The sequence below is a fragment of the Sus scrofa genome, chromosome 2 (genome assembly GCF_054392235.1).
Source record: "Sus scrofa isolate SSC_HxYL_T2T_F1_AM1 chromosome 2, Sscrofa_HxYL_maternal_Yorkshire_Landrace_v2.0, whole genome shotgun sequence".
NCBI classification, from domain to species: Eukaryota; Metazoa; Chordata; class Mammalia; order Artiodactyla; family Suidae; genus Sus; species Sus scrofa.
The window spans coordinates 148,467,311-148,494,498 of record NC_139384.1 but is presented as its reverse complement, the minus strand read 5'-3'; the positions used below and the strand labels follow the sequence as shown (position 1 = coordinate 148,494,498).

At 44.7% G+C, this 27,188-nt stretch overlaps 1 protein-coding gene across 8 annotated transcripts in view; it reads right to left on the bottom strand.

Moving 5' to 3' along the window:
- Positions 1–2,427: 2,427 nt before the first annotated feature.
- Positions 2,428–27,188, bottom strand: part of SLC25A48 (solute carrier family 25 member 48) — a 137,549-nt gene continuing 112,788 nt past the window's right edge. For 3 of the 8 annotated variants that reach the window (XM_085014617.1, XM_003123965.7, XM_085014618.1), the window contains 2 exons: positions 11,793–11,922; positions 8,300–8,667 (listed from right to left, as the gene is read on the bottom strand). In XM_085014617.1, coding sequence (XP_084870743.1) covers positions 11,800–11,922 — 123 coding nt within the window. In that variant the 3' untranslated portion in view covers positions 8,300–8,667; positions 11,793–11,799. Of the gene's footprint in view, positions 4,374–6,916; positions 7,666–8,143; positions 8,244–8,299; positions 8,668–11,792; positions 11,923–27,188 lie in introns of those variants that run through there. The other 5 variants (XR_014838814.1, XR_014838815.1, XR_014838816.1 and 2 more) reach the window with 4 other exon arrangements.

Here is a 27,188-nt window from a genome sequence, read left to right as displayed (position 1 = left end):
TTGCCATGAGCTGTGGTGTAGGTCACAGACACAGGTTGGGTCTGGTGTTGCTGTGGCTGTGGTATAGGCTAGCAGCGATAGCACTGATTCAACCCCTAGCCTGGGAATCTCCATATGCCTCGGGTGCATCCCTAAAAAGAAAAAAAAAAATGTTGCTATGAACATCCACATAAAGGTTTTTTTGTGAGAACATGTTTTCATCTCTCTTGGGTATATACGTGAGTGGAATTGCTGGTTCAAATGCTATGTTTGATGTTTGAGGAGATGCCAACTGTTTTATAAAGTGGTTGCACCATTTTACGTTTCCCCCCAGTGAAGTACGAAGGTTCCAATTTTTCCACTTCCTTGTTATCACTTGTTGTTACCTGTCTTCAATTACAGCCATCCTAGTAGGTATATGTGCTATATTGTGATAGTTTTGATTTGCATTTCCCAATAACTAGTCATGTGCTCGTTGGCCACTGGTATATCTTCTTTGGAGAAATATCTATTCAAATCCTTTTCCTATTTTTGAGTTATTTGTCTTTTTACAATTGAGTTGTAAAAGTTCTTTGTATCTTCGGCATAAAAGTCCCTTATCTGACATAGGATTTTCAAATATTCTCTCCCATTTTGTGTGTTGTCTTTTTCTTCATAGAATTTGTGGCATAAAAGTTGTAAGTTATTCAAAGTTCCCGTCATGGCACAGTGGAAACGAATACGACTAGGAACCATGAGGTTGCGGATTCGATCCCTGGTCTCGCTTAGTGGGTTAAGGATCCGGCGTTGCCATGAGCTGTGGTGTAGGTTACAGAAGCGGCTCGGATCTGGCGTTGCTGAGGCTCTGGCGTTGACCAGGAGCTATAGCTCCGATTAGACCCCTAGCCTGGGAACCTCCATACACTGTGGGTGCGGCCCTAGAAAAGATAAGAAAAACAGTTTTCAGTTATAGTCCAATTTGTCTATTTTGTCACTTATGCTTCTGGTATTCTAAGGAACTGCTCTGCCTAACCCAAGGTCACAAAGGTTTACTTGGATGTTTCCTTCCACAAGTTTCACAGTTTCACCTCTTAGATCTGGGTTTCCAACCCATCTTGGGTTAACGTTCCTGTATGGGGTGAGGTAACATCCTGACTGCCTTCTTTTGGCACGAGGATACCCATGTGTCCCAACACCATTTGTTGAAAAAACTATTCCTTCTCCATTGAATTATCTTGACACCCACGTCAGAAACTGACTGACCATAAACGTAAGGGTTTATTTCGGGACCCTCAATTTTATTCCATTGACCTCTACAGCTGTCCTTAGGTCAGCATCACACTGTCTTGATTACTGTAGACCCATAGACAATGTGTGACTCCTCCAACTTTGTTCTTCTTTATCAAAATTGTTTTGGTGGTGTTCCCGTCGTGGCGCAGTGGTTAGCGAATCCGACTAGGAACCATGAGGTTGTGGGTTCAGTCCCTGCCCTTGCTCAGTGGGTTAACGATCCGGCGTTGCCGTGAGCTGTGGTGTAGATTGCAGACGCGGCTTGGATCCTGCGTTGCTGTGGCTCTGGCGTAGGCCGGTGGCTACAGCTCCGATTCAACCCCTAGCCTGGGAACCTCCATATGCCGCGGGAGCGGCCCAAGAAATAGCAAAAAAAAAAAAAAAAAAAAAATTGTTTTGGTTACTCTGGGTCCTTTGTATTTCCATATGAATTTTAGAATTAGCTCTTTAGTTTCTTTTTTAAAAAGCTGGCTAGGATTATTTTATTTATTTATTTATTTATTTATTTTTTGCCATTTCTTGGGCTGCTCCTGAGGCATATGGAGGTTCCCAGGCTAGGGGTTGAATTGGAGCTGTAGCCACTGGCCTACGCCAGAGCCACAGCAACGCGGGATCCGAGCCGCGTCTGCAATCTATACCACAGCTCACAGCAATGCCGGATCCTTAACCCACTGAGCAAGGGCAGGGATCAAACCCGCAACTTGATGGCTCCTAGTCAGATTCGTTAACTACTGAGCCATGACAGGAAGTCCTGCTAGCTAGGATTCTGAGAGAGATTGAATTAAATCTGTAGTTCAGTTTGGGAAGTACTGCTATCATTTTTTTTTTTTTTTTTTTGCTTTTGCTGTTTAGGGCCACACCCATGGCATATGAAAGGTTCCCAGACTAGGGGTTGAATCAGAGCTACAGCAGCTGGCCACAGCCACCGTAATGTAGGATCCAAGCCACATCTTTGACCTACACCACAGCTCATGGCAACACCAGATCCCCGATCCACAGAGCTAGGCCAGGGGTCGAACCCGCATCCTCATGAATCCTCAGATTCATTTCCATTGCGTCACAACAGGCACTCCCAAGTACTGCTATCTTAACAATATTCAGTTTTCCGATCCACGACACAGAAGATCTTTCCATTCACTTAGATCTTTTCAAGTTGCTTTCATCAAGTTTCCAGTGTTAACAGTTTTGCATTTCTTTTATTAAAATGTGCCTAAATAGTTCATTTTTTCAAATACTATTGTAAATAGAATTGTTTCCTTTAATTTCACTTTTGGAATGTTCAGTGCTAAGGCACAGAAACAGAATGGGTTTTTGTAGGTTGATCTTATATCCTGGAAACGTGCTGAACTTGTTTATTGGCTATAACAAGTTTTAGCGGATTCCTTAGGATTTTCTATATAGAAGAGCAGACCATCTAGACAGAAGTAGCTTGGTTCTCCTTTGCCAAATTATATACCTTATATTTCATTTTCTTGTCGAATTGCTCTGGATAAAACACACAACGCAATGTTGGGTAGAAGGAGCCAGAGTCTTGCTTCAGATCTCAGCAGGAATGCATCTGGCCTTTTACCGTAAGTGTGATGGTGGCCGAAGACCTTCTGTAGATGCCCTTTATCGGGGTGAGGAAGTTCCCTTCAGTTCAGTTCCTTGAGCATTTTTATCATGAACAACTATTAGAGTTTGTCAAATGCCTTTTCTGCATTGACTGAGATGACTGGGCTTTGATTATCCATCTAGACATGAACACCTGGCTTTTGAATTTCCAGGGGTAGAGCTCCAAGCTCTAGGGATAGGAAGCAACAACTCTACGGACCGTGAAAGAGAAGATGAAGAAGAGAAGATGCCAGCATACACCAGTGAGGGCCTGACCCCCGCATGGTGGTGGCAGAACTGCAGGGAGGGCTGAGGCTCTGAGAAGGGAGGGCTCCTGAGACCGCGTTTTACATGCTCTAGGAGACGACACTCTGGAAAGAAACTGCCTCCTGCCACCCAATATATGATGTGGCATAGGGAGCCCCGAGAAGGTGGGCCTGATGCAGGCCCCTCAGTAGTTCAAGGGGGTAGGCAAGGCTTTTCCCACAGGACAGAGGCGGGCGTGCATGTGTCTTGGAGCACAGGAAGGCCAGAGGGGCCTCAGGGTTGACAGATACGGACGGCATGCAGGGACCGTGTGGCCAAGACCAGATGGGAAAGAAGATGCTTCTGCAGAAGCCGTCAAGGAAGGAAGGCCGTGTCCCAAGACTAGACGGGAAGAGTCCAGCATAGGATGGAGCATCTCCCAAAAGCCAGAAGCCCCTCCCTATACCCCCAACCCCAAGAATCTAAAGTCACTCTGGGAGAGGGAGGAGAAGAAAATCCTGAAGTGACTGCATTTAACTTGGACTTTCTGAGCTTTACATCTGAAATGGCAGAATTAATTTTTGATACTAGGTCGGATGGAAGCTTAAAAAAAAACTAAACTTAATTTAAAAAATTGAAAAAGATTGTTTTATCTCTTATTTATCTGATGATGTGGTTGAATCCATCAACAGACACCAGAAAAGAATGCAACGAGTGCCAAGTGCTGGGCTCAGCACACTGGTGAGGAAGACGCAGGGGGTCTTCATAACCCACAGGTCCAGACAGGAGAGACGCCGTCTGTGCCGCTGGGCGGCAGGAGGCACAACGCAGGTGGGGGTGGGTCCCGTGACTGGAAGGATGACTGAGCTCCAAGGCGACCGGTGGGGCGACTCCCAGGCAGAGGGGGAAGCAGACAGTCCCTGGATGGTTTTCCTGGCTCCCAGGTGCTCATGAGCTGGACGCCTCTGCTAGGCCAAATGTCTCCTGGAAACTTGATGTCAGCCTGTCAGAGAGGGGCACTGGGAGTCAGAACCCTGGAGGACACGGATCAATGGCTTGTCAGACAACCCGGGCATCAGGGAGGGGTCACATCAGCATCTACATCCACCCGCCGAGCACGTGTACTGCATGTTCACTTGGAGTCCAAAGGCCTAGGAGCCAAGCATCTCAGCAAACAGGACTTTACAGGTAGGGAAAGGCCCAGGGACCAGTGCTGCCGACATCCTGTGCCACTCCCGGAGAAATGCGGACAACCCAGACTCGCAGAGAGGAAGGCTGGCTGAAACCTGCAACAAGAAACAATCATACACCACCCCCTTCTCCCTGTCTTCCTCTCATCCCTGCATTTTGCACGTTACAGATGACAAAACCATTTTAGCACCAGAGTCTCACTGAGGCCCTAGAAGGTAAGTAAGGGAAGCCCACCTAGTCTAGTCACTTTACAGATGAGGAAACTGAGGCCCAGAGGAGCCAAATCTTGTTGCGATCGCACAGGTAGCTGCTTATAGATCTGGAACTAGAACCCGAGGTAAAGGTCTCCCTAGTTCGAACCTGACCCACCACAAAGAAGTAAAAGGACGACAACAACAGAGATGAGACCCAGAAAACAGGCAGAAAAGTGTCCCGGGGCCCAAGTGCTCTCATCCCTGAAGCCAAGGTCCCAAGGTACCAGAAGCTGACACTCGCACAAGGTTTCGCTATCTCTGCTGCCCCCACGTGGCGACTCCACAGCTCATCAGCCAAAAGAGCCTCTGAGAGACATTTGTTTTGTTTTGTTTTTGGTAGAGCAGTTCTCAAAGGGACACCTGCGCTCAAAACTATTTTCATATTTTTTACTCTCACTTTGTCACGAGTGTACAATGAATTTTTCAAACAAAACCACATGGCAAATGGTATCACAACAGATTAAAAGCAGAAACAAATATGGGAATCCAACTGTCCTCCATTTAAGCCAGACTTCGGATTTGCAAAACTGTAAAACAGTGCACCTCGACTCATTATTTTTGTTCAGAAAGAATAAGCGTTTTCAGTTAAAGTAAGTTAACTTGTAATGAGCTTATTAAACTTTAAACAAATATTTTTTTAAGTTCTCAGTTTTAATTTCTGTAAACATTATAATCTACATAAACGAAAGCTCCTTGAGGCCCTCCATAATCGTGCAGAGTGAAAGGACCACAATGGAGAACCCCCACTGTAGAATGACAGTTATTGGGAATCTATTTCTTTTTTTTTTTTTTTTAAAGAAGCTGCAGTTTTATTTATTTATTTTATTTATTTATTTTTTTGTCTTTTTTTACTTGCTATTTCTTTGGGCCGCTTCCGCAGCAAATGGAGGTTCCCAGGCTAGGGGTCTAATTGGAGCTGTAGCCACCGGCCTACGCCAGAGCCACAGCAACGCAGGATCCGAGCCGCGTCTGCAACCTACACCACAGCTCACGGCAACGCTGGATCGTTAACCCACTGAGCAAGGGCAGGGACCGAACCCGCAACCTCATGGTTCCTAGTCGGATTCGTTAACCACTATGCCATGACGGGAACTCCGGGAATCTATTTCTTGTCCCCAGGAAGGCAAAGGGGCAACTCCAAAGTTGTTTAAGCTCAGAATGCAGGCACCAAAACTGGTGCTTGGCATGAAATTCTGTCTTCAGTCTCTCTTAAAAATGGAATTTCATTTGTAAACATATTCCTGATGTTGACACAGAATTAACCTGCACTAAAGGTCTCTGCTATGGTCACATAATACAAGCACAGCAGTCAAAGTCAGATTTATATTTATATATTTCATATATAATTATTTTTATTTTTCTTCATTATAGCTGGTTCAGTGTTCTGTCAATTTTCTACTGTACAGCTTGGTGACCTAGGTACACATAAAAGTATACATTCTATTTTCTCACATTATCATGCTCCATCATAAGCGACTAGATACAGTTCCCAGTGCTACCCAGCAGGATCTCATTGCTAATCCATTCCAAAGGTAAGTCTGCATTTATTAACCCAAAGTTCCCCATCCATCCCGCTTCCCCCCGAACACATTGGCAACCAGGACTCTTTTCTCCAAGTCCATCATTTTCTCTCTCTATATATACATTTTGGTTGAGTGGAAGAAAGGCGACGACGTGAAGATGAAGGAAAGGGCCCAAGCTGTTGGCCTCAATTTTCCACAAGATTATCTCCCCGGAACAATCTAAGACGGCGAGGGGGTGGCTGCTGGTTGACCCCTCCCAGTACTTGCTACACCTGCGGTTTGTCTGGGTGGGACGAGTGCCTTCATTAAGGTCAAGTCGCATCCTCTTCCAGCCCAGGTGTTCGTGTGTGTGTGCATGTGTGTGTGCACGCATGTGCGCGTGTGCGTGTTGCAGGCTGTGCAACACCAGCCTAGGGGATGAGCAGGGGAGGACGGGCAGAGGAAAGGCTGTTTCTCAGAGCGTGACTGACACTGCCCAGTGCGGCAGAGCCAGCAGGAGCCAGAGAAGCAAGTCCCCGGCACGGAACCTAGCTCTGTAAAAGTGTATGTCTTTATTTTTAAAAAAATTTAAAAGCAATAGATGCTCACGCTAAGAAAGCTGAAATACGACAGTGGTGCACAAAGAAGTGACCACCATCATCAGAGTAGAAACTGAGAGCCTTCCCCCAATCCCACGTTCCCAAAAGAGCCACTATTAAATACCAAGTGCATCCTTCCACTTTGTATTATCTGTATAATTATCCACATTAGAATATACTTATATACTGCATATATTAAATGAATAACCTCACACATTTTATTCTTCCATTTCATCTCTGTACTTAATACAGTGCCAACGTCATTATTTCCACTTCAACTCACCTCCTTGTCCCATGGAGAGAAGCCAAGATGATCAAGACTCTGGGACGGGTTCTGACACCTGAAGAAGGTGGCTGCACTTCAGCCTCCTCGGGGGCGCCCCGCAGAAGACCCCGGCTGGCCCTGTGAAGGCAACACTGCTTCCAAACAAACTGGCCATCAAGACCAGCACCGGGAAATACTCTGGTTGAGGAAGACTCAAGAAACCTATTCTGGGTTGTGTTCCAGAAAAGACCGCAGGTGCACCCGGGAATGGACTGGCTGCCAGCCAACATCTCTTCACCAGCATCCCCAGTGCCCGCCGGGCCCAATGATGCATCTCTCCTGTCAAAAGAACTGTCTCAAATGCACCAGAATGGCAGTGCCACAGGGCTCCTTCCCATTGCCCCCGACATCAAGGACAGGGTCAACATGCAGTAAATGTTTCAAGATGTTTGATGACCAAAGGAATGGGGAGCACCCTGAGGCTGGCAGGATGGAGAGCTCAGCCCATGGTCTGGAGAGGTACAGACTACAGCTACCTGGCACCTGGGGATCCTGCCGTGCCAGGGGTAGAAAAGAAAACAAACAAACAAACAAACATCCTGAGGGTTCTATTTCAAGCAGGGAACCCTTTGCTATGGTAACAGGATAAACTGACAAGACTGAATGCTTTCAACTTTGTGCCAGAAGAGCCATACTTTCTTGGTGCTGGGTCTGCTGGGGGAGATTTTCAGATACGTGCTCCAAGTCACTCAAGGCAGGGTGGGAGGCTGTGGAGAAATCAAGGAAGACTCTTTCAAGAGGGAAAAATGGTGGGGGAGAATCTAAGAGTATCTTCCCCACTGTCTCTTAGGCCAGGAAGAAAGCCATCAGTCTGGCTGGTGGTGCCTTCCCAGGGCACTGTGTTGAGAGGGATTCTGAAGCTGCCTTTAGCTCAGGAGGAACCGATTAGGGACGCCTCTCGTGGGCAAAGAAGGGGGACTGGCGTCATGAACACAAGCTACAGAACAGCAAAAGCAAAGGCCCCCGTGTCCCAGCACGAAGCAAAATTTAGATTAATGACATCGTAACGGAAGTCACTGTGGACAAGGAATTCGTTTTGTTCTCCATGTGAAAATAAGGCCCAGAGAAACGCCCACCCTCCTGCTCTCCAGGCTGCCCCCAGAGGCGCTGCAGAGGGAAACCTCCAGCAAGGCTCCTGGCCGGCCCTCTGCTGTCCTTTCCAAGGACTGCGCCCTCCCTGCCCACCTTCGGTCGCTGGGGAAAGGAGCCAAGCTCGCCATCCTGAGTTCCACCTCTCGCCTGCGTGGAGTGAGCTCCTCTCTGGGCGGGCGACACCTACAGGGGTCTAAACAGAGGGAAGCGTGAGGGTGGCCCGTCCCTCGGAAGCCAGGCAGAAGCATCTCATACAGAAATGTTTTTATTTGGAAACCTGGAGACAACACCAGCTCCTCCATGAATTGCCAGTGAGTTTACAGCAGTCGTGGGGGTGGGGTCTATTTGATCCTGATTCCAGGTGCCAGTGAGGACCTGACATAAATGCTGCTGAATTGATGGTCCTTCCAAGGCAGCAGCGCAGCGGCCCCAGCCCGGCGGTGAGGAACAGAGTGCTTGCAATCGGGAAAGAACGGATTCCAAGGTGAGTACCACTGGCTCAGAGGTGGGCAGGGAGGCTTTCTTTCCCTTCGGTAAATTCACTACCGCATGATCTGGAGACACTGCCCGTAGCATCGGTTGTAGCAGAATGAGGCCCTGACCAGGTGATGCTGGCCCTGAGGAAAAAGGAGGAAAGGTAAGACTTTCATCTAACCAGGGTTATAAGTCAGCAAGCTCCAGGAGTCAAACAATCCATCTGGAAACTGTTTCTGTGAAGCAACACTTGGCAAAGTATCACCATGAGAATAGACTGGGGAGAGGCTATAAGGCTGTCTGGGGTTATTTATAAATGCTCAATACAAATTATCATGGGGGAAAAAATGTATTGTCTTGCCTTGAAAATGAATTTTCCTACAGTTGAAAGTAGACCAATGACGTCTGAATGTCATGGCCAAGAGAAGACCAGCAGCATTCCAGGGAAGGTTCTAGGGGCAGGGGATCCTGGAGGGAGCGTAGGGATGGTGAACTTGAATTCATAGGTTTCAGACAAGCCTAAGAGCTGACCCTCTGGGCAGTGGCTACAGCCCCACTTGTGTCACCAAACGTCACCTTCCTTGTATTGTTTGATTCTGGTTTCTCCACATGAACAGATAAAACTGATCACATCACAAAACCACCACTGCATGGTCCTTGGGCCACACCGGGACATGTGTGATCTCGGAGAGGGGTGAGTGAGTGGATGACGAGAGGGAAGGGCTCTTCCTCCGCTGGGCTTCTTGGGGGCGGCAGGTTGGGGGGGGGCTCTCTATCTGGTGTTTGGAAGGATGCTGGAGCTGCGTGGGGCGGGGCTCTATGCCCTGCGGGCACCTGGAAACGTCATGCTCTTCCCACCACCTGCTCCGGGGAATGTAAACAGACACCATCCTGCAACCTCTTAGGAACTACAGGCTCCTTACTTGGCTAAGCTCCCATCCCGGTCCATCCTCAGCCGAGCCTATGAGGCGGGCACTGGCCTTCAACAAGTGGGTGTTAGTGCCACCTAGAGCATGATCTGTCTGAGATCTCAGCGCTCCTTGGCAAATTCAGATCCAGGACTCGTGGAAAGGGCATTGGTGTTCTTGGGTTAGAGCAGAAAGATGAACTCCTGGGGTGAGGCCTGTTCAAGATGAGGCTCCAGAAAAGTCACTGGGAACCCCGTCTTCCACCTGAGAGGCACGAGCCCCCTCTCCACCCCAGTAGAGGAAAGGCAGACAGACAGACATCTGTGGCCCTTGTCCTCTCAGGCACTTCTGGAAGGAAAAGCTTCCAACCTGGGTGGTCACTGCTCCGAAAAGCCAAATCCAGGAAAATGAGGATTAGGAGTGCCAGAAATGCCTTCCTTCCTGCCGAAGCAGCCAGTCACCCGGGCAGTCACAAGTGGCGGGTGCCACAGCTCAGACAAGCAGCCAGTGACTCTGGGATCTGTGAAGCCTTGGCATTAACACCGCCCCGCAGATGAAGACTTAATCATGTGGAAAAGTGGTCCCGAACTATTAAAAAGGGGGTTATAGCATACTGCGTAACTTTAGATACCATTTTAGGGATAAAGAAGTTGGAAAAATATTCACGAGGTCACAGGATTATAGGGATTTTTATTTTGTTCTGTTTATTTGTATTTTCCATTTTTTTCTATGATGAAAATGCACTGATTTTATGATGGGGCTTTTTAAAAAGTCACTTTCATCTTTAAAAGGGGGACGTGGCCAATATCTGGGCACAGGAAAGACAACATCTCTTCCCTAATCTGGACGTAACCCAAGTACAGTGACTCTTCATCCGGGATATTTAATTATGCAAAATGTGTCACTACCTTTTTCCTTTTGTAAGCGAGGATAGAAAGGCAGGAAAACTGAATGTGGGTACTTCAGTAAAAACCTAAAGCATGGGACGGAAAGCCAGCATCCAGGGCTGGGCCTGGGGTCCCTCTCATCAGCCCCATCAGCCTGCCTTTCCCCGGGCTCTGGGGTCTGGCCCCGTCCACACACCCCAGCAGGGCCCAGATGCCCCCGGACAGGCAGAGGGGACACTGGCTAGACCTGCCTGATGAGGACCATCCTTCCTGAGAGAGTTTGCCGTCACCACGGCTGATACAAAACGGTTTCCTGTTTTCTAGAAAATTCAGACACTCATCGTACTTTGTCTTCTGAGCTCTGCAGATAACTAGTTGGAGGCCAGAGAAGGAGAAACAGGGAGCAAAGGAGAGAAGGATCTGCGGGGATATGGAGGCTGATCATCTACCTACTCAGCGTGCTTCCAGCGGCCATCTGTGTGCCAGGCTGTGTGGGAGCACTAGTGATATGGAGATGAAAAAACGACGACAGTGCTCCTGGAACTTTTGTGCTGGCCAGGGAATGATAAGCGTTGGCAAGCAGTTACCAACCAGAGGGGAGGGCGAGGGCTGAGCAGGGGCTGGAGGAGGGAGCCCACAGCAGGTGGACCTCCTCCTGTGAGGTATCAGGGCAGGCTTCCTGGAGGAGACAGCTACACCAAGGCCTGGATGGCCAAGAGCAGCTGGTGAGGCCAAGGACAAGGGGGAGGCCTGAGAAGAGGGTGTCAGGCAGGGGCAGCATGCCCAAAGACCCAGAGACGAGAGTGAGGACGGTATGTTTAGGATGCTGGTGAGGACGAGGCTGCTAAGGACTGATGCTTAACCCAGAAAGCAATGGGGAGCTATGGAGGCCACGGGATCAAGGGAGTCACTGGTTCAGATTTCTGTCTTGAGATTCCTTCAGCTGTAGTGACCTTTCCACGAAGAGAAGAGGAAAAGGAGAGGGTGTGGAAGGCACAGACGGTGGCAGAGGCGCTCCTCCAGGGCTCTGGGAGCCTGTTGGTGGCTCTCAGACCCAACTCTGAGTTGAGGAGGGAGGTGGGGAGTTGGGCCCTTTGTAACGGGGGGTAAGAAGCCTGGTCTGAGTCCTTAGTCCTGGCCCGGTAACTGAACCTGTAAAGTGAAGCTAAGTGCGCTTCTTTCCAAGGGCTACTGAAGCTGCTGAACGGGAAAGGGAGAAGGAGTTCAGCACAGACAGGGAAGTTCTGTGCCCACCTCATTACTGAGCACCCACCTCGCCACCAGCCACAGGTGGACATTACAGAGGGCTTTTTGATGACAAGAAGGGTGGCCATTCTAGCCCAGAATTAAAGCAGATGAAACAGGGAAACGAATGACAGAGGGGTACTTCAGAACGCCCCACCATCTTCATGGCAAAAGAGAGAGCTGCGAGCTCCAGGAGGGCACGACTGGCTGGGAAGGAGGTGCACTGACCTGGTGCTCAGGGGCTGGTCACCACGTGGTCTCCGCGGATGGCCTGCAGCGACAGCTCGTACCCAAGGAACATGGCTGCGCTCATGGGGAAGCCCCGCACGGCGTTGACCGTGATGCCTCTGAAAAACACCTGCGGCGGGAGGCGGCGTCACCACAGGGCACTGACCTGCACCCTCCGCAGGGCTGCCCCTGTGGGCAGGGCCGAGGCTGGCAATGCTGCCCACCCACGCAGGCTGGACCCTCCAGAGCCCAAACCACCCTGCAGGCGGAGACCCCCAGCTTCCCCCAGCCACGCCCTCGCCCCACCTACGCTGCTTTGGTGGTGTGTTCCTTCCCAGGCTCAGTACACATGCGCTAGATGCTACATGCCACCTGCCGAGTCCTGCGAATACCACGTACACCTGCTTAACTCCTGTTCTCTCTCGGGAACACCTGCACACGTGCCCAGTTCCCAGGACTCGAGAAGTCAGAGCCCCACGCGCTCTGCAGTCAGACACAGCCCAGCCAGGACCAACCACTAGGACAGGTGCTTCACAGGATGTCCCCAGAGGAGCAGAGTGGGCGGGATTCAGGCTGTGCTCAGGACCACACCCGAGGAGTGTGGGCACAGCTTTGCCAGTCAGTGGCTGTGTTCCTTGGAAAACGGCAACGTTTAGAAATCCATTTTCCCAATGTAAGATGGGAGTAACAATACCATGGACCTCATACAGCTGTGGAGGGAATACATGAGATGCTGCTTTTAAAGACATTTTCATACTGCTTGTCATGCAGGAAGCGCTCGCTAACTGTTGACAACTGTGCCACCATCTTTACAGGGTGGCGCTCCACCTCGGCGTGCTGAGGAGTATCGGTACAAGCAGCCTAAACTCAACCTTCAATACAAGAAGAGGTGTGTCTTCACCCCTACGGACTAAGGCTCCCCCGCAATCTTCCAGCCTGGTGCTGGGTGGACACTGATCTCCGCAATGTGGTTCCGGCCTTTGGGAAGTTTATAACCTACTAGGGGAGATAAGCCCCATTCAGGAGTAATTACGGTATAACCTACAACATGATGACAACAAATGAAGGCCTTGGTGAGGGGTGGGGAGAGGAGAAGCTGTCATTAAATATCTTCTCTGGGAACAGATCACACATCTGAAGGCACATCACCACCCAAGCGTGAATGACCTGAGAACTGTCAGGTATGAGCTGTAAACCTGTTAACTGACTCTTGTGTAATTTACTGTTTAGGGACTGGACCTGGTACTGTAATTTTTAAAAGGTAGAAATCCAGCCCCTTAGTTGCTGGACACTGTGGTGTCAGGACAGCTGCAAGCCACTGTCATGGGCCAGGACATCAGGTGACATCCTCTCAGGAGAAGTGCCTGCACAGTGGCCCTTGTGGAAGCTTGAGACAAGTAGCTTCATCAGGAAGGGGACAGGAGGGCCTCGGTGTACCTGGGGGGGAAGGCTTGGCCCCGGGAAAGGGAGCTGATGGACCAGAATCCCCAGAAGTGAGCACATGGCCCAGCCGAATCCTGAAGCGACGGAGGCAGGAGGAAAGCGGGCTCCGTGTAACATTAGCAACCCTCTCTACTGTCTAACTTTCCTGCAATTCCACAGGCTCAGCCAGGGTGACTGAGTAACAGCAAGGAACTAGGTCAGGCTCTGAGGAAAATTCCATGCTGGGTCACACAGAGCCTCCCGTGTGCACCGGGCTGGGCTCTGCAAGGTGAGGCAGGCCTGGCAGGCCCCAGCTTGGAGTGGGATCCTCCTCTCCCGCACCACTGGGCCATGAAGGAGTCATGGGCCACTTCAGACAGCCAGAGGTGACCTCCCCTCGAGCTGGGGCCTGCTCTGCTACGAGGCGCAGAGATGGCAAACAAAGTGCAGACCTGCCGGCTTTTTCACTCTCGCTTTTGGAACACAAAACACTAGACCAAGTCTCTCCTCATGAAGCTTCAATGGCTCCCTACTGCCCAAGGTCAAGTCCATACCCTTCCCTGGCCTGCCAGGACCCACAGGCTCTGTCCTTGCATTTTCTCTGAGCTGCCTCTTACACATGACACTGTGGGCAGCATACTGGCCTCTCACTCCTCTTGACAGCTCTCTTGCACACTAAACCTGAGCTGGTCCCCCCCACCCCAGGTCTGGGATGCTCCCCAGACCTGGATACCCCCTCTCAAAGCCCTTCCACGGTCACCTCAAGTAGGATTATGGCCCACTGCCTTCGTGTACTCAGTGTCTCTGCCATCACAGCCCTTTTCACACCGTCTTCCAATCCCCTATGACTTGTCTATCCCCTCATTAACAGTCCAGTCAGGGTAGTGAGGGCAGGGTGGTGTGTGTGGCTCACTTTGAATCCCTAGCACCTGCTCTGTGCTTGGCCTGGAGGACCCTCTATTAAGCTTATTAAATGAATCAATGGATAGATGGATGCCCAGAAGAATGAATGAATGAATGAATGAATGGACAAAACTCCCTGATAGGAAAAAGGAAGGGTCTCTGGGCTGAAAGAGTCATGGTGGTGCTTGTGGTAGTGGGGGGGTTCCTGGAGAGGAGGAAGGACTCTATACCCCCGAATGACAGACCAAAGAGTAACTAACTCTGGTGCCTCAGGAAGCTTGTCTACGTGCAAATGGTCCTCGCCATCTCTCCTTAGAGTCATCCAGTCTCATCGCACTGTCACAAACCCCTTAATGACAATCACCTCTGTGGTGCTAAGGGACATCAAGTCCCTGCTGCAGCTTCCTTAGTTCAGACGACCACTCTCTAAGTGAGAGCCATGGCCCAAGTGAGAGAATGGATCCAAAACGACATCGCCTTTCTTCTGTTCTGACTGAGATGCCCTGAAAGCCCATGGACGGCTAGTTCCTCTTCTCATAGAGGCTGCTTTACTGGTAATCACTGAGTTTCAAGGAGCTACTAAAATTGAACTCCATCGTTAATATTTCACTTCTTTCCAATTCTTCACTGACTTCTTCCTCCATCAGGAAGGGGGAACAGCTGCAGCCTCAGTGAGCTGTAGTAACACTGGTTGGGCATGGGTACTCCACAAAGCCAGCACCCAACCCACTGGGACAGAAGCCATCCCTCCACCCTGGGAAAAGGTGCTCCTCCTGTCCCTGCTGGGCATCTGATGGTGAGACAAGCCAACTTTTCTGGGCTGTGCGGGATTTTTTTCCTCATGTTACTCTGTATGTCAAATGCAAACACATATACAGACATACATAAACACAAGCATGTATGTTTGTAAAGGCTGGGGATATACTGAGAATGCATCACAAGAAACCCAAAACAGTGACTGCCTTTGACATAAGACTAGAGCCACAGAAGGGACATTTAGATAGTATATCCTCTTATACCCTTTGAAGCTTCCTACGTTCACATACTATAAATTTTTTTAGCCAAATAATACACAAGTAAGTAAATAATTTCAGTCAATGATATGGATCCTGCATGGCTGTGGCTGCTGCGTAGGCTAGCAGCTGTAGCTCAGATTTGACCCCTAGCCTAGGAACTTTCATATGCTGCAGGTACAGCCATAAAAAGAAAATAGGAAAAAGAAACAAAAAAATACAAAAGACAATTGATTCAACATCCATTTATGATAAAAGTCCTCAATACACTGTGTATAGAGGAAATACACCTCAACATAATAAAGGCTGTATGTGACAAGCCCACTGTTAATATCATACTCAATAGTAAAAAGCTGAAAGCATTTCCTCTACAACCAGGAACAAGACAAAGATGTTCACTCTTGCCACTTTTAATCAACATAGTATTAGAAGTCCTAGCTACAGCAATCAGACAAGAAAAAGAAATAAAAGGAATATGAATTAGAAAAGAAGTAAAACTGTCACTGCTTGCAGATGATATGATACTACACATAGGAAATTCTAAAGATGCCACCCAAAAACTACTAGAACTCATCAACGAATTTAGTAAAGTTGTAGGATACAAAATTAATATACAGAAATCTGTTGCTAACAATGAACTATCAGAAAGAGAAATTAAGAAAACAATCCCGTTTATAACTGCATTAAAAAATACACAGGACGGTGGTGGAAAAAAAAAAAAGGGAAAAGAAAAAAAAATCTAGGAGTAAATCTAACTAAGGAAGTAAAAGACCTGTACTTGGAACACTATAAGTCACTAATGAAAGACACTGAGGATGACACAGATGGAAAGATATACCATGCTCATGGATTGGAACAATTACTATTGTAAAGAAGACTATACTCTCCAAGGAAATCTATAGATTCAGTGCAATCCTTATCAGAATATCAGTGGCATTTTTCACAGAACTAGAATAAATAATTCTAAAATTTGGATGGAAACACAGAAGATCCTGAATAGTGAAAATAATCTTAAGAAAGAAAAACAAAGCTGGCAGAACCACACTTCCCAATTTCAAACTATACTACAGAGATACAATAAACCAAACAATATGGTACTGGCACAAAAACAGACATGTAGATCAATGGAACAGAACAGAGTGCCCAGAGGTGAACCTGCACTTATATAGGCAATTGGTCTATGATGAAAGAGGAGCTCTCACTGCAGTGCAATGGGATCAGCAGCGTCTTGGGAGCACTGGGATTCAGGTTCAATCCCTGGCCTAGCACAGTGGGTTAAGAATCCACTGTTGCTGCAGTTGCAGCTTAGGTTGAGACCGCAGCTCAGATCTGATCCCTGGCCCAGTAACTCTATATGTCATGAGGTGGCCAAAAATGCAAAAAAAAAAAAAACAAAAAAAAAAACCTATGACAAAAGAGGCAAGAATATACAACAGGGAAAAGATAGCCTCTTTAGTAAATGGTGTTATAAAAACTGGACTATTTTCTCACATCCTATATTAATGCAAAGTTGATTACTTAAATATAAGTCCTGAAACCAGAGAACTTATAAAAGAAAACACAGGCACTGTACTCTTTGACATCAGTCTCAGCAATATTTTTTGAGATCAGTCTCCTCAGGCAACGGAAACAAAAACAAAAATAAACAAATGGGACAATACCAAACTAAAAAGGTTTTTCATAGTGAAGTAAACGACCAAAAAAGTGAAAAGGCTGCCTACTGAGTGGGACAAGGTATTTGCAAATGATGTAACTGATAAGAGGTTAATATCAAAAATATACAAAGAACCCATACAAATCAACATTGAAAAACAAAACAACCCCATTAAAAAAATGGGTAAGAATCTGAATAGATAATTTTCCAAAGAAGACACACAGGTGGGCAACGTGCACATTAAAAGATGCTCAACATTACTAATAATCACGGAAATGAAAATCAAAACCACAATGACACAGCACCTTACATCAACCAGAATAGCTATTATCAAAAAGACAAGAAATAACAAGTGTTGGCAAGGATGTAGAGATAAGGGAACCCTCATGTACTGTTGGTGGGAATGTAAACTGGTACGGCCACTATGGAAAAGAGTATAGAGGCCCCTCAAAAAAATTAAAAATAGAACTACCACACAATCCAGCATTTCCACTTCTTGTTAATTATCTAAAGAAAATGAAAATGGTTATTACAAAAGATATTCACACTCCTATGTTCACTGCACCATTATTCACATGATATGGAGGAAAACTAAGTGATATCAATAGACGAACAGATAAGAAGATATACGTGTATGTGTATATGCACAATAGAATATCACTAAGCCATAAAAAGAATTAAATCTTGCCATTTCTGAAAACATGGTTGGACCTAGAAGGTATTACACCAAGCCAGACTGAGAAAGATAAATACTGTGTAAGTTCACTTACATGTGGAGCCTATAACACAAAACAAATGAACAAACACAACTAAACAGAAACAAGAGTCATAGTTAGAATGAACAGGTGACTGCCAGAGGGGAAGGGTGTTGGGGAGGAGGGAAATAGGTAAGGGAAATTAACAGGTACAAACTTTTAGTTACAAAATAAATGAGTCAAAGATGTGAAATGTCAATAACTATGTATGTAATAGCTTTATATGTTGATAGATGGTAACTAGACTTATCATGGTGATCATTTTGAAATGTACAGAAATATCAAATCACTATGTTGTGTGCCAGAAACTAGCATAGTGTTGTAGGTAAATTATACTTATAAAACAAACAACTTATTGAAAAAGAGATCAGATTTGTGGTTATCAGAAGTGAAGGGTCGGGGTGGGAGAATTAGATGAAGGTAGTCAAAAGGTACTAACTTCTAGTTATGAGATAAATACTAGGGATATAATATACAATACGATAAATATAATTAACACTGCTGTACATTACATATGAAAGTTCTTTTTTTTTGTCTTTTGTCTTTTCGTTGTTGTTGTTATTGCTATTTCTTGGGCCGCTCCCGCGGCATATGGAGGTTCCCAGGCTAGGGGCTGAATCGGAGCTGTAGCCACCGGCCTACGCCAGAGCCACAGCAACGCGGGATCCGAGCCGCGTCTGCAACCTACACCACAGCTCACGGCAACGCCGGATCGTTAACCCACTGAGCAAGGGCAGGGACCGAACCCGCAACCTCATGGTTCCTAGTCGGATTCGTTAACCACTGCGCCACGACGGGAACTCCCACATATGAAAGTTCTTAAGAGAATAAATCCTGAGTTCTCATCACAAGGAAAATAAATTTATTTCTATTGCTTTACTTTTGTATCTATATAAAAGATGTTCACTAAACTTACTGTGGTAATCATGTCATTATATATGTCAATCAAATCACAGTCAAATCATTATGCTGTACACCTTAAATGTCTACAGTGCTACATGTCAATTATATCGCAATAAAACTGGGGGAGAGATGGGATTAAGACAGCAGAATGGAAGGACTGGACCTCAACTCCTCTCCTAAAAACAACAAAATTTACAACCAAATACTGAGCAATCTTCAACCAAATGGACCAGAAACTTTCAAAAAGATACCTACTCCAGAAGACAAAGAAGAGGCAACATGAGGGGTGATTACATCATATAAGCAACCCCATACCTCCCGGGTGGGAAGCCCCACAGACTGGAAAGTAACTGTATCACAGAGAATCACCTACAGGAGTGAGAGTTCTGAGCCCCACGTCAAACCTCCATGCATGGGAATCTGGCACTGGGAGAAAGAGACCCTGGAGCATCTGGCATTGAAGACCAGTGGGGCTTGTGCACAGGAGTTCCATGGGACTGGAGGAAATGGAGACCCCATTCTTAAAAGGTGCACAAGGACTTTCACGTGCACTGGGTTCCAGGGCAAAGCAAAGTCTCCATAGGAATCTGGGTCAGACCTGACTGCAGTACTTGGAGGGCCTCCTGGGAAAACAGGGGTGAATATGGCTTGTTATGGAGGAAGGGCATTGGAAACAAAGCTCTTGAGAATATTCAGCAGCTGCCTTTCTCAGGAGGTGGCCATTTTGGGAAAAGCTGGCCCCACCCATCAGTGCTGAGAACCCCCAGGCCAAACAATAATCCAGGTGGGATCACAGCCCCACCCATCAGTAAACAGGCTGCCTCAAGACCTCCGAGGCACACAGTTTCTAATCTCACCCAGAGACAAAACCCCAACCACCAGAGGGATACGAATCAGCCCCATCTACCATTGGGCAGGCACCAGTCCCTCCCATTAAGAAGCCTACAGCAAGCCCATGTACCAACTTCAGCCACAAAGGGGGAGACACCAGAAGTAAGAGAGGCTATAACTCTATTATCGGTAAAAAGGTCACCACATCAAAAACTTATAAAAATGAAAATACAGAGAACTATAACCCAGATGAGGGAGAAAGGAAAAACCCCAGAAAATCAGCTAAGTGATCAGGAGATTCTCAGCCTCCAGGAAAAAGACTTTAGACTGTTGATGCTGAAGATCATGCAAGACACTGAGGAAACACTGAGCAAAGAGATACAAGATATAAAACTTAAACAAGAAGAGATGCAAAATACAATAACTGAAATAAAAAATTCACTAGAAGCAGCCAACAGCAGAATACAGGAGGCAGAGAAATAAATAAGTGAGGTGGAGGACAGATTGGTAGAAATTACGGTTGCGGAACAGAAAGGAGAAAAAAGATTGAAGACAAATGAAGAGAGTCTCAGAGAACTCTGGAACAGTATTAAACACACCAACCTCTGTATTATAGGGGTGCCAGAAGGAGAAGAGAGAGAGAAAGGGACAAAAAAAAATATTCAAAGAGATAATAGCCAAAAAATTCCCTAACATGGGAAAGCAACCAATCACTCAAATCCAGGAAGCACAACAAGTACCATATAAAATAAACCCAAGGAGGAACACCCCGAGACATATATTAATCAAACTGACCAAAATTAAAGACAAAGAGAAAATATTGAAAGCAGCTAGGGAAAAGAAACAAATAACATACAAGGGAACCCTGATAAGGTTAGAGGCAGATTCTTCAGCAGAAACTGCAGGCCAGAAGGGAGTGCCAAGATATACTTAATGTGATGAAAGGAAATAAACCTCCAACCAAGATTACTTTACCCAGCAAGGCTCTCATTCAGATTTGAAAGAGAAATCAAAAGCTTCACAGATAAGCAAAAGCTAAGAGAATTCAGCAACGCTAAACCAGCTTTACAACAAATACTAAAAGGAACTTCTCTAGGTGGAAGAGAAAAGGCCTCAACCAGAAACAAAAATACCACAAATGACAAAGCTCGCCAATAAAGGTATATACGAAATCATCCACACACAACTATGCCACCAAAATCAGAAATTATGAGAAGAGGAGGGTACAAATGCAGAACACTGGAGATGCACTTGCAATTAAGAGATCAACCACTTAAAACAATCTTGTATTTATATAGATTCATATCAAAATTTCAGAGCAACTACAAACCAGAAATCTATTGATATCATCAATAGATCAACTGATACACAAACAAACAAGAAAAGGCAACTCAAATACAACACTAAAGATAGGCATCAAACCAGAAGAGGAGAGAACACGAGAAGAAGGGAAGAAAAAAGAGTAACAAAAACAAAGCCAAAGAAATTAATAAAATGGCAATAAGAACATACATATCAATAATTACCTTAAATGTCAATGGGCTAAATGCCCCAACCAAAAGACATAGACTGGCTGAGTGGATACAAAAACAAGACCCATATATATGCTGTCTTCAAGAGCCCCACTTCACTTCTAGGGACACATACAAATTGAAAGTGAGAGGATGGAAGAAAATATTCCATGCAAATGAGAATCAAAAGAAAGCTGGGGAGTTCCCATGTGGCGCAGTGGTTAACGAATCCGACTAGGAACCATGAGGTTGCGGGTTCGGTCCCTGCCCTTGCTCAGTGGGTTAACGATCCGGCGTTGCCGTGAGCTGTGGTGTAGGTTGCAGACACGGCTCGGATCCCGCGTTGTTGTGGCTCTGGTGTAGGCCAGTGGCTACAGCTCCGATTCAACCCCTAGCCTGGGAACCTCCATATGCCGCGAGAGCGGCCCAAGAAATGGCAAAAGAACAAAAAAAAAAAAAAAAAAAAAAAAGAAAGCTGGAGTGGCAATACTCATAACAGACAAAACAGACTCTAAAATGAAGACTATTTTAAGGGAAAAGCAAGGTCACTACCTAATGATCAAAGGATCAATCCAAGAAGAAGATATAACAATTTGAAATATCTATGCACCCAACACAGGTTCACCACAACACATAAGGCAACTGCTAACAACCTTAAAAGGACAAATCAACAATAACACAGTAATGTAATAGTGGGGGACTTTAACACACCACTTACAGCAATGGACAGATCAACCACACAGAAAATCAATAAGGAAACACAGGCCCTGAATGAAGCATTAGACCAGATGGACTTAATAGGTATTTATAGGACATTCCATCCAAAAGCAACAGAATACACATTCTTCTGAAGTGCACATGGAACATTCTCTAAGATTGATCACATCCTGGGCTACCAATCCAACCTCAGTAACTTTAAGAAAGTTGAAATCATATCAAGCATCTTTTCCGACCACAATGCTATACGACTCAAAATCAACAAGAAAAAAACTGCAAAAAAACACAAACACGTGGAAACTAAACAACATGCTATTAAACAACCAATGGATCACTGAAAAAAATCAAAGAGGAAATTTAAAAATACCTAGAAGCAAATGACAATGAAGATATGACACTCCAAAACCTATGGGATGCAGCAAAAGCTGTTCTAAGAGGAAAGTTTATAGCAATACAAGCTCACCTCAGAAAACAAGAAAAAGCTCAAATAAACAAGTTAACTTTACATCTAAAGCAGCTTGAGAGAGAACAGACAAGACCTAAAGTTAGTAGAAGGAAAGAAATCATAAAGATCACAGCAGAAATCAATGATAGAGGAAAAAAAGGAAACTATAGAAGAGGTCAGTGAAATGAAAAGCTGGTTCTTTGAAAAGATCAACAAAACTGATAAATCCTTAGGCAGACTTATCAAGAAAAAAAGAGCGAGGACTCAAACTGATAAAGTTAGAAATGAAAAAGGAGAAATAACAACAGATATCACAGAAATACAAGGGATCATAAGAGACTACTATATGCAACTATACACCAATAAAATGGACAACCTAGAAGAAATGGACACCTTCTTAGAAAAGTACACTCTTCCAAGACTAAACCAAGATGAAACAGAAAAGATGAATGGGCCAATCACAAGTACTGAAATTGAAACCATGATTAAAAAACTTCCAACAAACAAAAGTCCAGGACCAGATGGCCTCACAGGCAAATTCTAACAAACATTTAGAGAAGAGCTAATACCTATCCTCTGGAAAATATTTCAAAAAATGGCAGAGGAAGGGACACTTCCAAACTCATTCTATCAGGCCACCATCACCCTGATACCAAAACCAGACAAAAATACCGCAAAAAAAGAAAACTACAGGCCAGTTTCACCAATGAACATCAATGCAAAAATCCTCAACAAAATACTATCAAACCACATCCAAAAATACATTAAAAGGATTGTATATCATGATCAAGTGGGAGTTATCCCAGGGATGCAAGGATTCTTCAATATCTGCAAATCAATCAGTGTGATATACCACATTAACAAAATGAAGAATAAAACCATTTGATCCTCTCAATAGATGCAGAAAAAGCCTCTGACAAAATCCAACATCCATTTCTGATAAAAACCCTTCAGAAAATGGGCACAGCGGGAACCTACCTCAACATAATAAAGGCCATATATGACAAACCCACAGCAAACATCATTCTCAATGGTGAAAAGCTGAAAGAATTCCCGCTGAGATCAGGAGCAAGACAAGGATGCCTGCTCTCACCATTACTCTTCAACATAGGTCTGGAAGTCCTAGCCACAGCAACCAGAGAAGTAAAAGAAATAAAAGGAATTCAAATTATAAAGGAAGAAGTAAAACTATCATTTGTAGATGACATGATACTATACCTAGAGAATACTAGAGACTCTACCAGAAAACTGTTAGAGCTCATCAATGAATTTGGTAAAGTCACAGGACAGAAAATTAATAAACCAAAATCAATGGCAATTCTACATACTAACAATGAAAGATCAGAAAGAAAAATTAGGGAAGCAATCCTGTTTACCACTGCATCCAAAAGAATAAAATACCTAGGAGTAAACCTACCCAAAGAGACCTGTACTCTGAAAACTATAAGACACTGATGAAAGAAATCAAAGACGACACAAACAGATGGGAAGACATACCATGCTCTTGGATTGGAAGAGTCAATATTATCAAAATAACTATACTACCCAAGGCAATCTACAGATTCAATGCACTCCCTATCAAATTACCTAGGACATTTTTCATACAACTCAAACAAAACATTTTAAAGTTTGTTTGGAAGCACAAAAGACCCAGAAAAAGCCAAAGACATCATGAAAAAGAAAAATGGAGCTTGAGGAATCAGGCTCCCTGACTTCAGACTATACTACAAAGCAACAGTCATCAAAACCATATGGTACTGGCACAAAGACAGAAATATAGATGAGTGGAACAGGATAGAAAGCCCAGAATTAAACCCATGCACCTATAGTCAACTAATCTATGACAAAGGAGGCAAGAATATACAATGGAGAAAAGACAGCCTGTTCAATAAGTGGTGCTGGGAAAACTGGACAGCCACATGTAAAAGAATGAAATCGGAACACTTCCTAACAACATACATAACATATAAAAGAATGAAATTAGAACACTCTCTAACACCATACACAAAAATAAACTCCAGATGGATTAAAGACCTAGATATAAGACCAGACACTATAAAACTCTTAGAGGAAAACATACGCCAAACCCTCTCTGACATAAATGACAGAAACATCTTCTCAGATCCACCTCTTAGAGTAATGACAGTAAAAACAAACAAATGGGACTTAATTAAACGTAAAAGTTTCTGCATAGCAAAGGAAACCCTAAACAACATGAAAAGACAACCCCACAGAATGGGAGAAAATATTTCCAAATGAATCGATTGACAAGGGATTAATCTCCAAAATTTATAAATACCAAAAAAAAAACCCCAACAAAAAATGGGTAGACGATCTAAACAGACAGTTCTCCAAAGAAGACATACAGATGGCCAAAAAACACATGAAAAGATGTTCAACATCACTCATCATTAGAGAAATGCAAATAAAAACCACTATGAGGTACCACCTTAAACCAGCCAGAATGACCATAATCAAAAAGTCTATAAACAATAAGCTCCAGAGAGGGTGTAGAGAAAAGGGAACGCTAGTACACTGTTGGTGGGATTGTAAATTTGTGCAACCACTGTGGAAAGCAGTATGGAGATCCCTCAGAAAACTAAAAATAGAACTACCGTTTGACCCAGCAATCCCACCCCAGAGCATCTATCCAGAGAAAACCATGACTCGAAAAGAGTCATGCACTCCAATGTTCATCACAGCACTCTTTTCAACAGCCAAGACATGGAAACAACCTAAATGTCCATTGACAGAGGAGTGGATAAAGAAGCTGTGGTACATATACACATGGAATATTACTCAGCCATTAAAAGGAACGAAATAATGGCATTTTTAGCAACATGGGTGGGTGGACTTATAAATTATCATGCTAAGTGAAGTCAGTCAGACAATGAGAAACCAACATCAAATGCTATCTATCACTTACATGTGGAATCTGAAAAAAGGACAGAATGAACTTCTTTGCAGAACAGATACTGACTCACAGACTTTGAAAAATTTATGGTTTCCAAAGGAGACAGTGTGGGGGCTGGGGCAATGAGCTGGGGGTGTGGGATGGAAATGATATACAACTGGATTGTGATAATCACTGTACGACTATAATGTAATAAATTCATTGAATAATAAAAAAAAATGTTAAAGAAAACTAGGGGAAAAAGACAACTGAGATGAAAGTTCTAGGAACATGACAGTAAAAAATACCAGGAACTTGTCTTCTTACCTAGGCAACCATTCCACAGAACTTGTTCAATGTAACTATTTTAGAACCCCTGGAGTTTAATGACTCTTGCAAATTCCAGGAGATGGTTTGGGCAGTGGTTAATTTCAGTCAGTGAGGGCTCTTAGAACAGCAGCAGCTACCTAACCCCCACCAAGCCCTTTGGCAAATGACTGTGCACATGTTCCTGGAGCAACCTGCACATGGCTTGCTGGAACAAGGGTGGGCAATGAGAACTTTGCCTTCCAAACACTGGACAGCTGTGTTCTGGTCACTGATCGCTGTTTCTGATCACAAGGTGCCAAGAGGAGGGCGGTCATCCTTGTTTAACCTTCTCCCATTCTGCAAGCCCCTCCTCCTCTGGCTGAAGTGATTTCCAGGGAATTTAAAGGGATGATGCCCCTTTCTCTTCTCTTCATTTTTCTCTTTTGGGAGCCAGATACTAAAGACTATGACATTCAAAAGCAACTGCAGGTATGAAGAAAACTAGAAAGTGACTGACTGCGCATGACTCAGAAAAAGCATAGGCTCAGGAAAAAAAAACAAACATGAAAACCTTAAGTTTATGCCTCAGGTTAATCTTTGGTACAGAGATAGCCTACAACAGTCAAAAACAAAAACCCACTACATCCTGGAGAGGGAGTGTGATTTCTAGAGCTACCACATTGTTAGATTCAAATAATTATTTTCCAGTAAAAAGTCACAAGGCATACAAGAAACAGGGAAGTATGGTTCATTCAAAGGAAAAAAAAATCAACAGAAAGTGTCCCCAAAGAAGACCTGAGAGCATGCTACTTGACAAAGACTTTAAAATATCTTTTTAAAAGATGCTTTAAGAACTAAAGAGAGATGTAAAGAGAGTTAAGAAAATATGTGAATGAAATGTAAATATCAATAAAGAAACAGAAAACTCAGAAATAAACCAAACAGGAGTTCCCACTGTGGCTCAGTGGTTAACAAATCTGACTAGGAACCATGAGGTTGCAGGTTCAATCCCTGGCCTTGCTCAGTGGGTTGATGATCCGGCGTTGCCATGAGCTATGGTGTACATCACAGACACGGCTCGGATCCTGTGTTGCTGTGGCTCTGGTGTAGGCCAGCAGCTATAGCTCTGATCAGACCCCTAGCCTGGGAACCTCCATATGCTGCAGAAGTGGCTCTAGAAAAGGCAAAAAGACAAAAAAAAAAAAAAAAGAAAGAAAAGAAAGAAAATAAAAAGAAAAAGAAAAAAGAAAAGAAAGAAAAGAAAAAGAAAAAAGAAAAGAAATAAACCAAACAGAAATTCCGGCTCTGAAAAGTACCTAATGAGCAACTGAAATGAAAAATTCACTAGAAGGATTCAAAGGTTTATTTGAGCAGGCAGAAGAAAGAACTAGCAAACCTGAAGTTAGGACAAGAGAAATTATTGAGCCTGAGATACATAAAGAAAAAAAAAAAACATTGAAGAAAACTAAATACAGCCTAAGCAACTTGTGGGAAACTATCATACCAATCGACATATTCACTGGAGAGTCCAAGGAGATGAGAGAGAGAGATAGGAGCTGAGTACATCTGAAGTAATAATGGCCATAAACTTCCCACATTTGATAAAAGACATAAATATAAACAGTAAAGACGCAGGATGCACTCCAAGTAAGATGAACTCAAAGAGACTCACACCAAGACACTTTTGAAAGATAAAGAGACACTCATGGAAGCAGCAAGAAAGAAGTGACTCATTACAAAGGATCCTCAATAAGACTTTCAGCAGATTATTCATTAGAAACTCCAGAGGCCAGAAGGCAATGGGCCAATATATCCAAAGTGCTAAAAGAAAAAGACGTGTCAACAAAGATCCTATATCCAGAAAAAACTATGCTTCAAGAGTGAGGGAGAAACTCAGACGTTCTCAAGTAAACAAAAGCTGGGGGAATCCATTATCACTAGACCTACCCTGTAAGAAATGCTCAAGGGAGTTATTCAGGTTGAAATAAAATGTCACTAGACAATGACAGGAAGCTGTATGAAGACATAAAAATTTGAGAA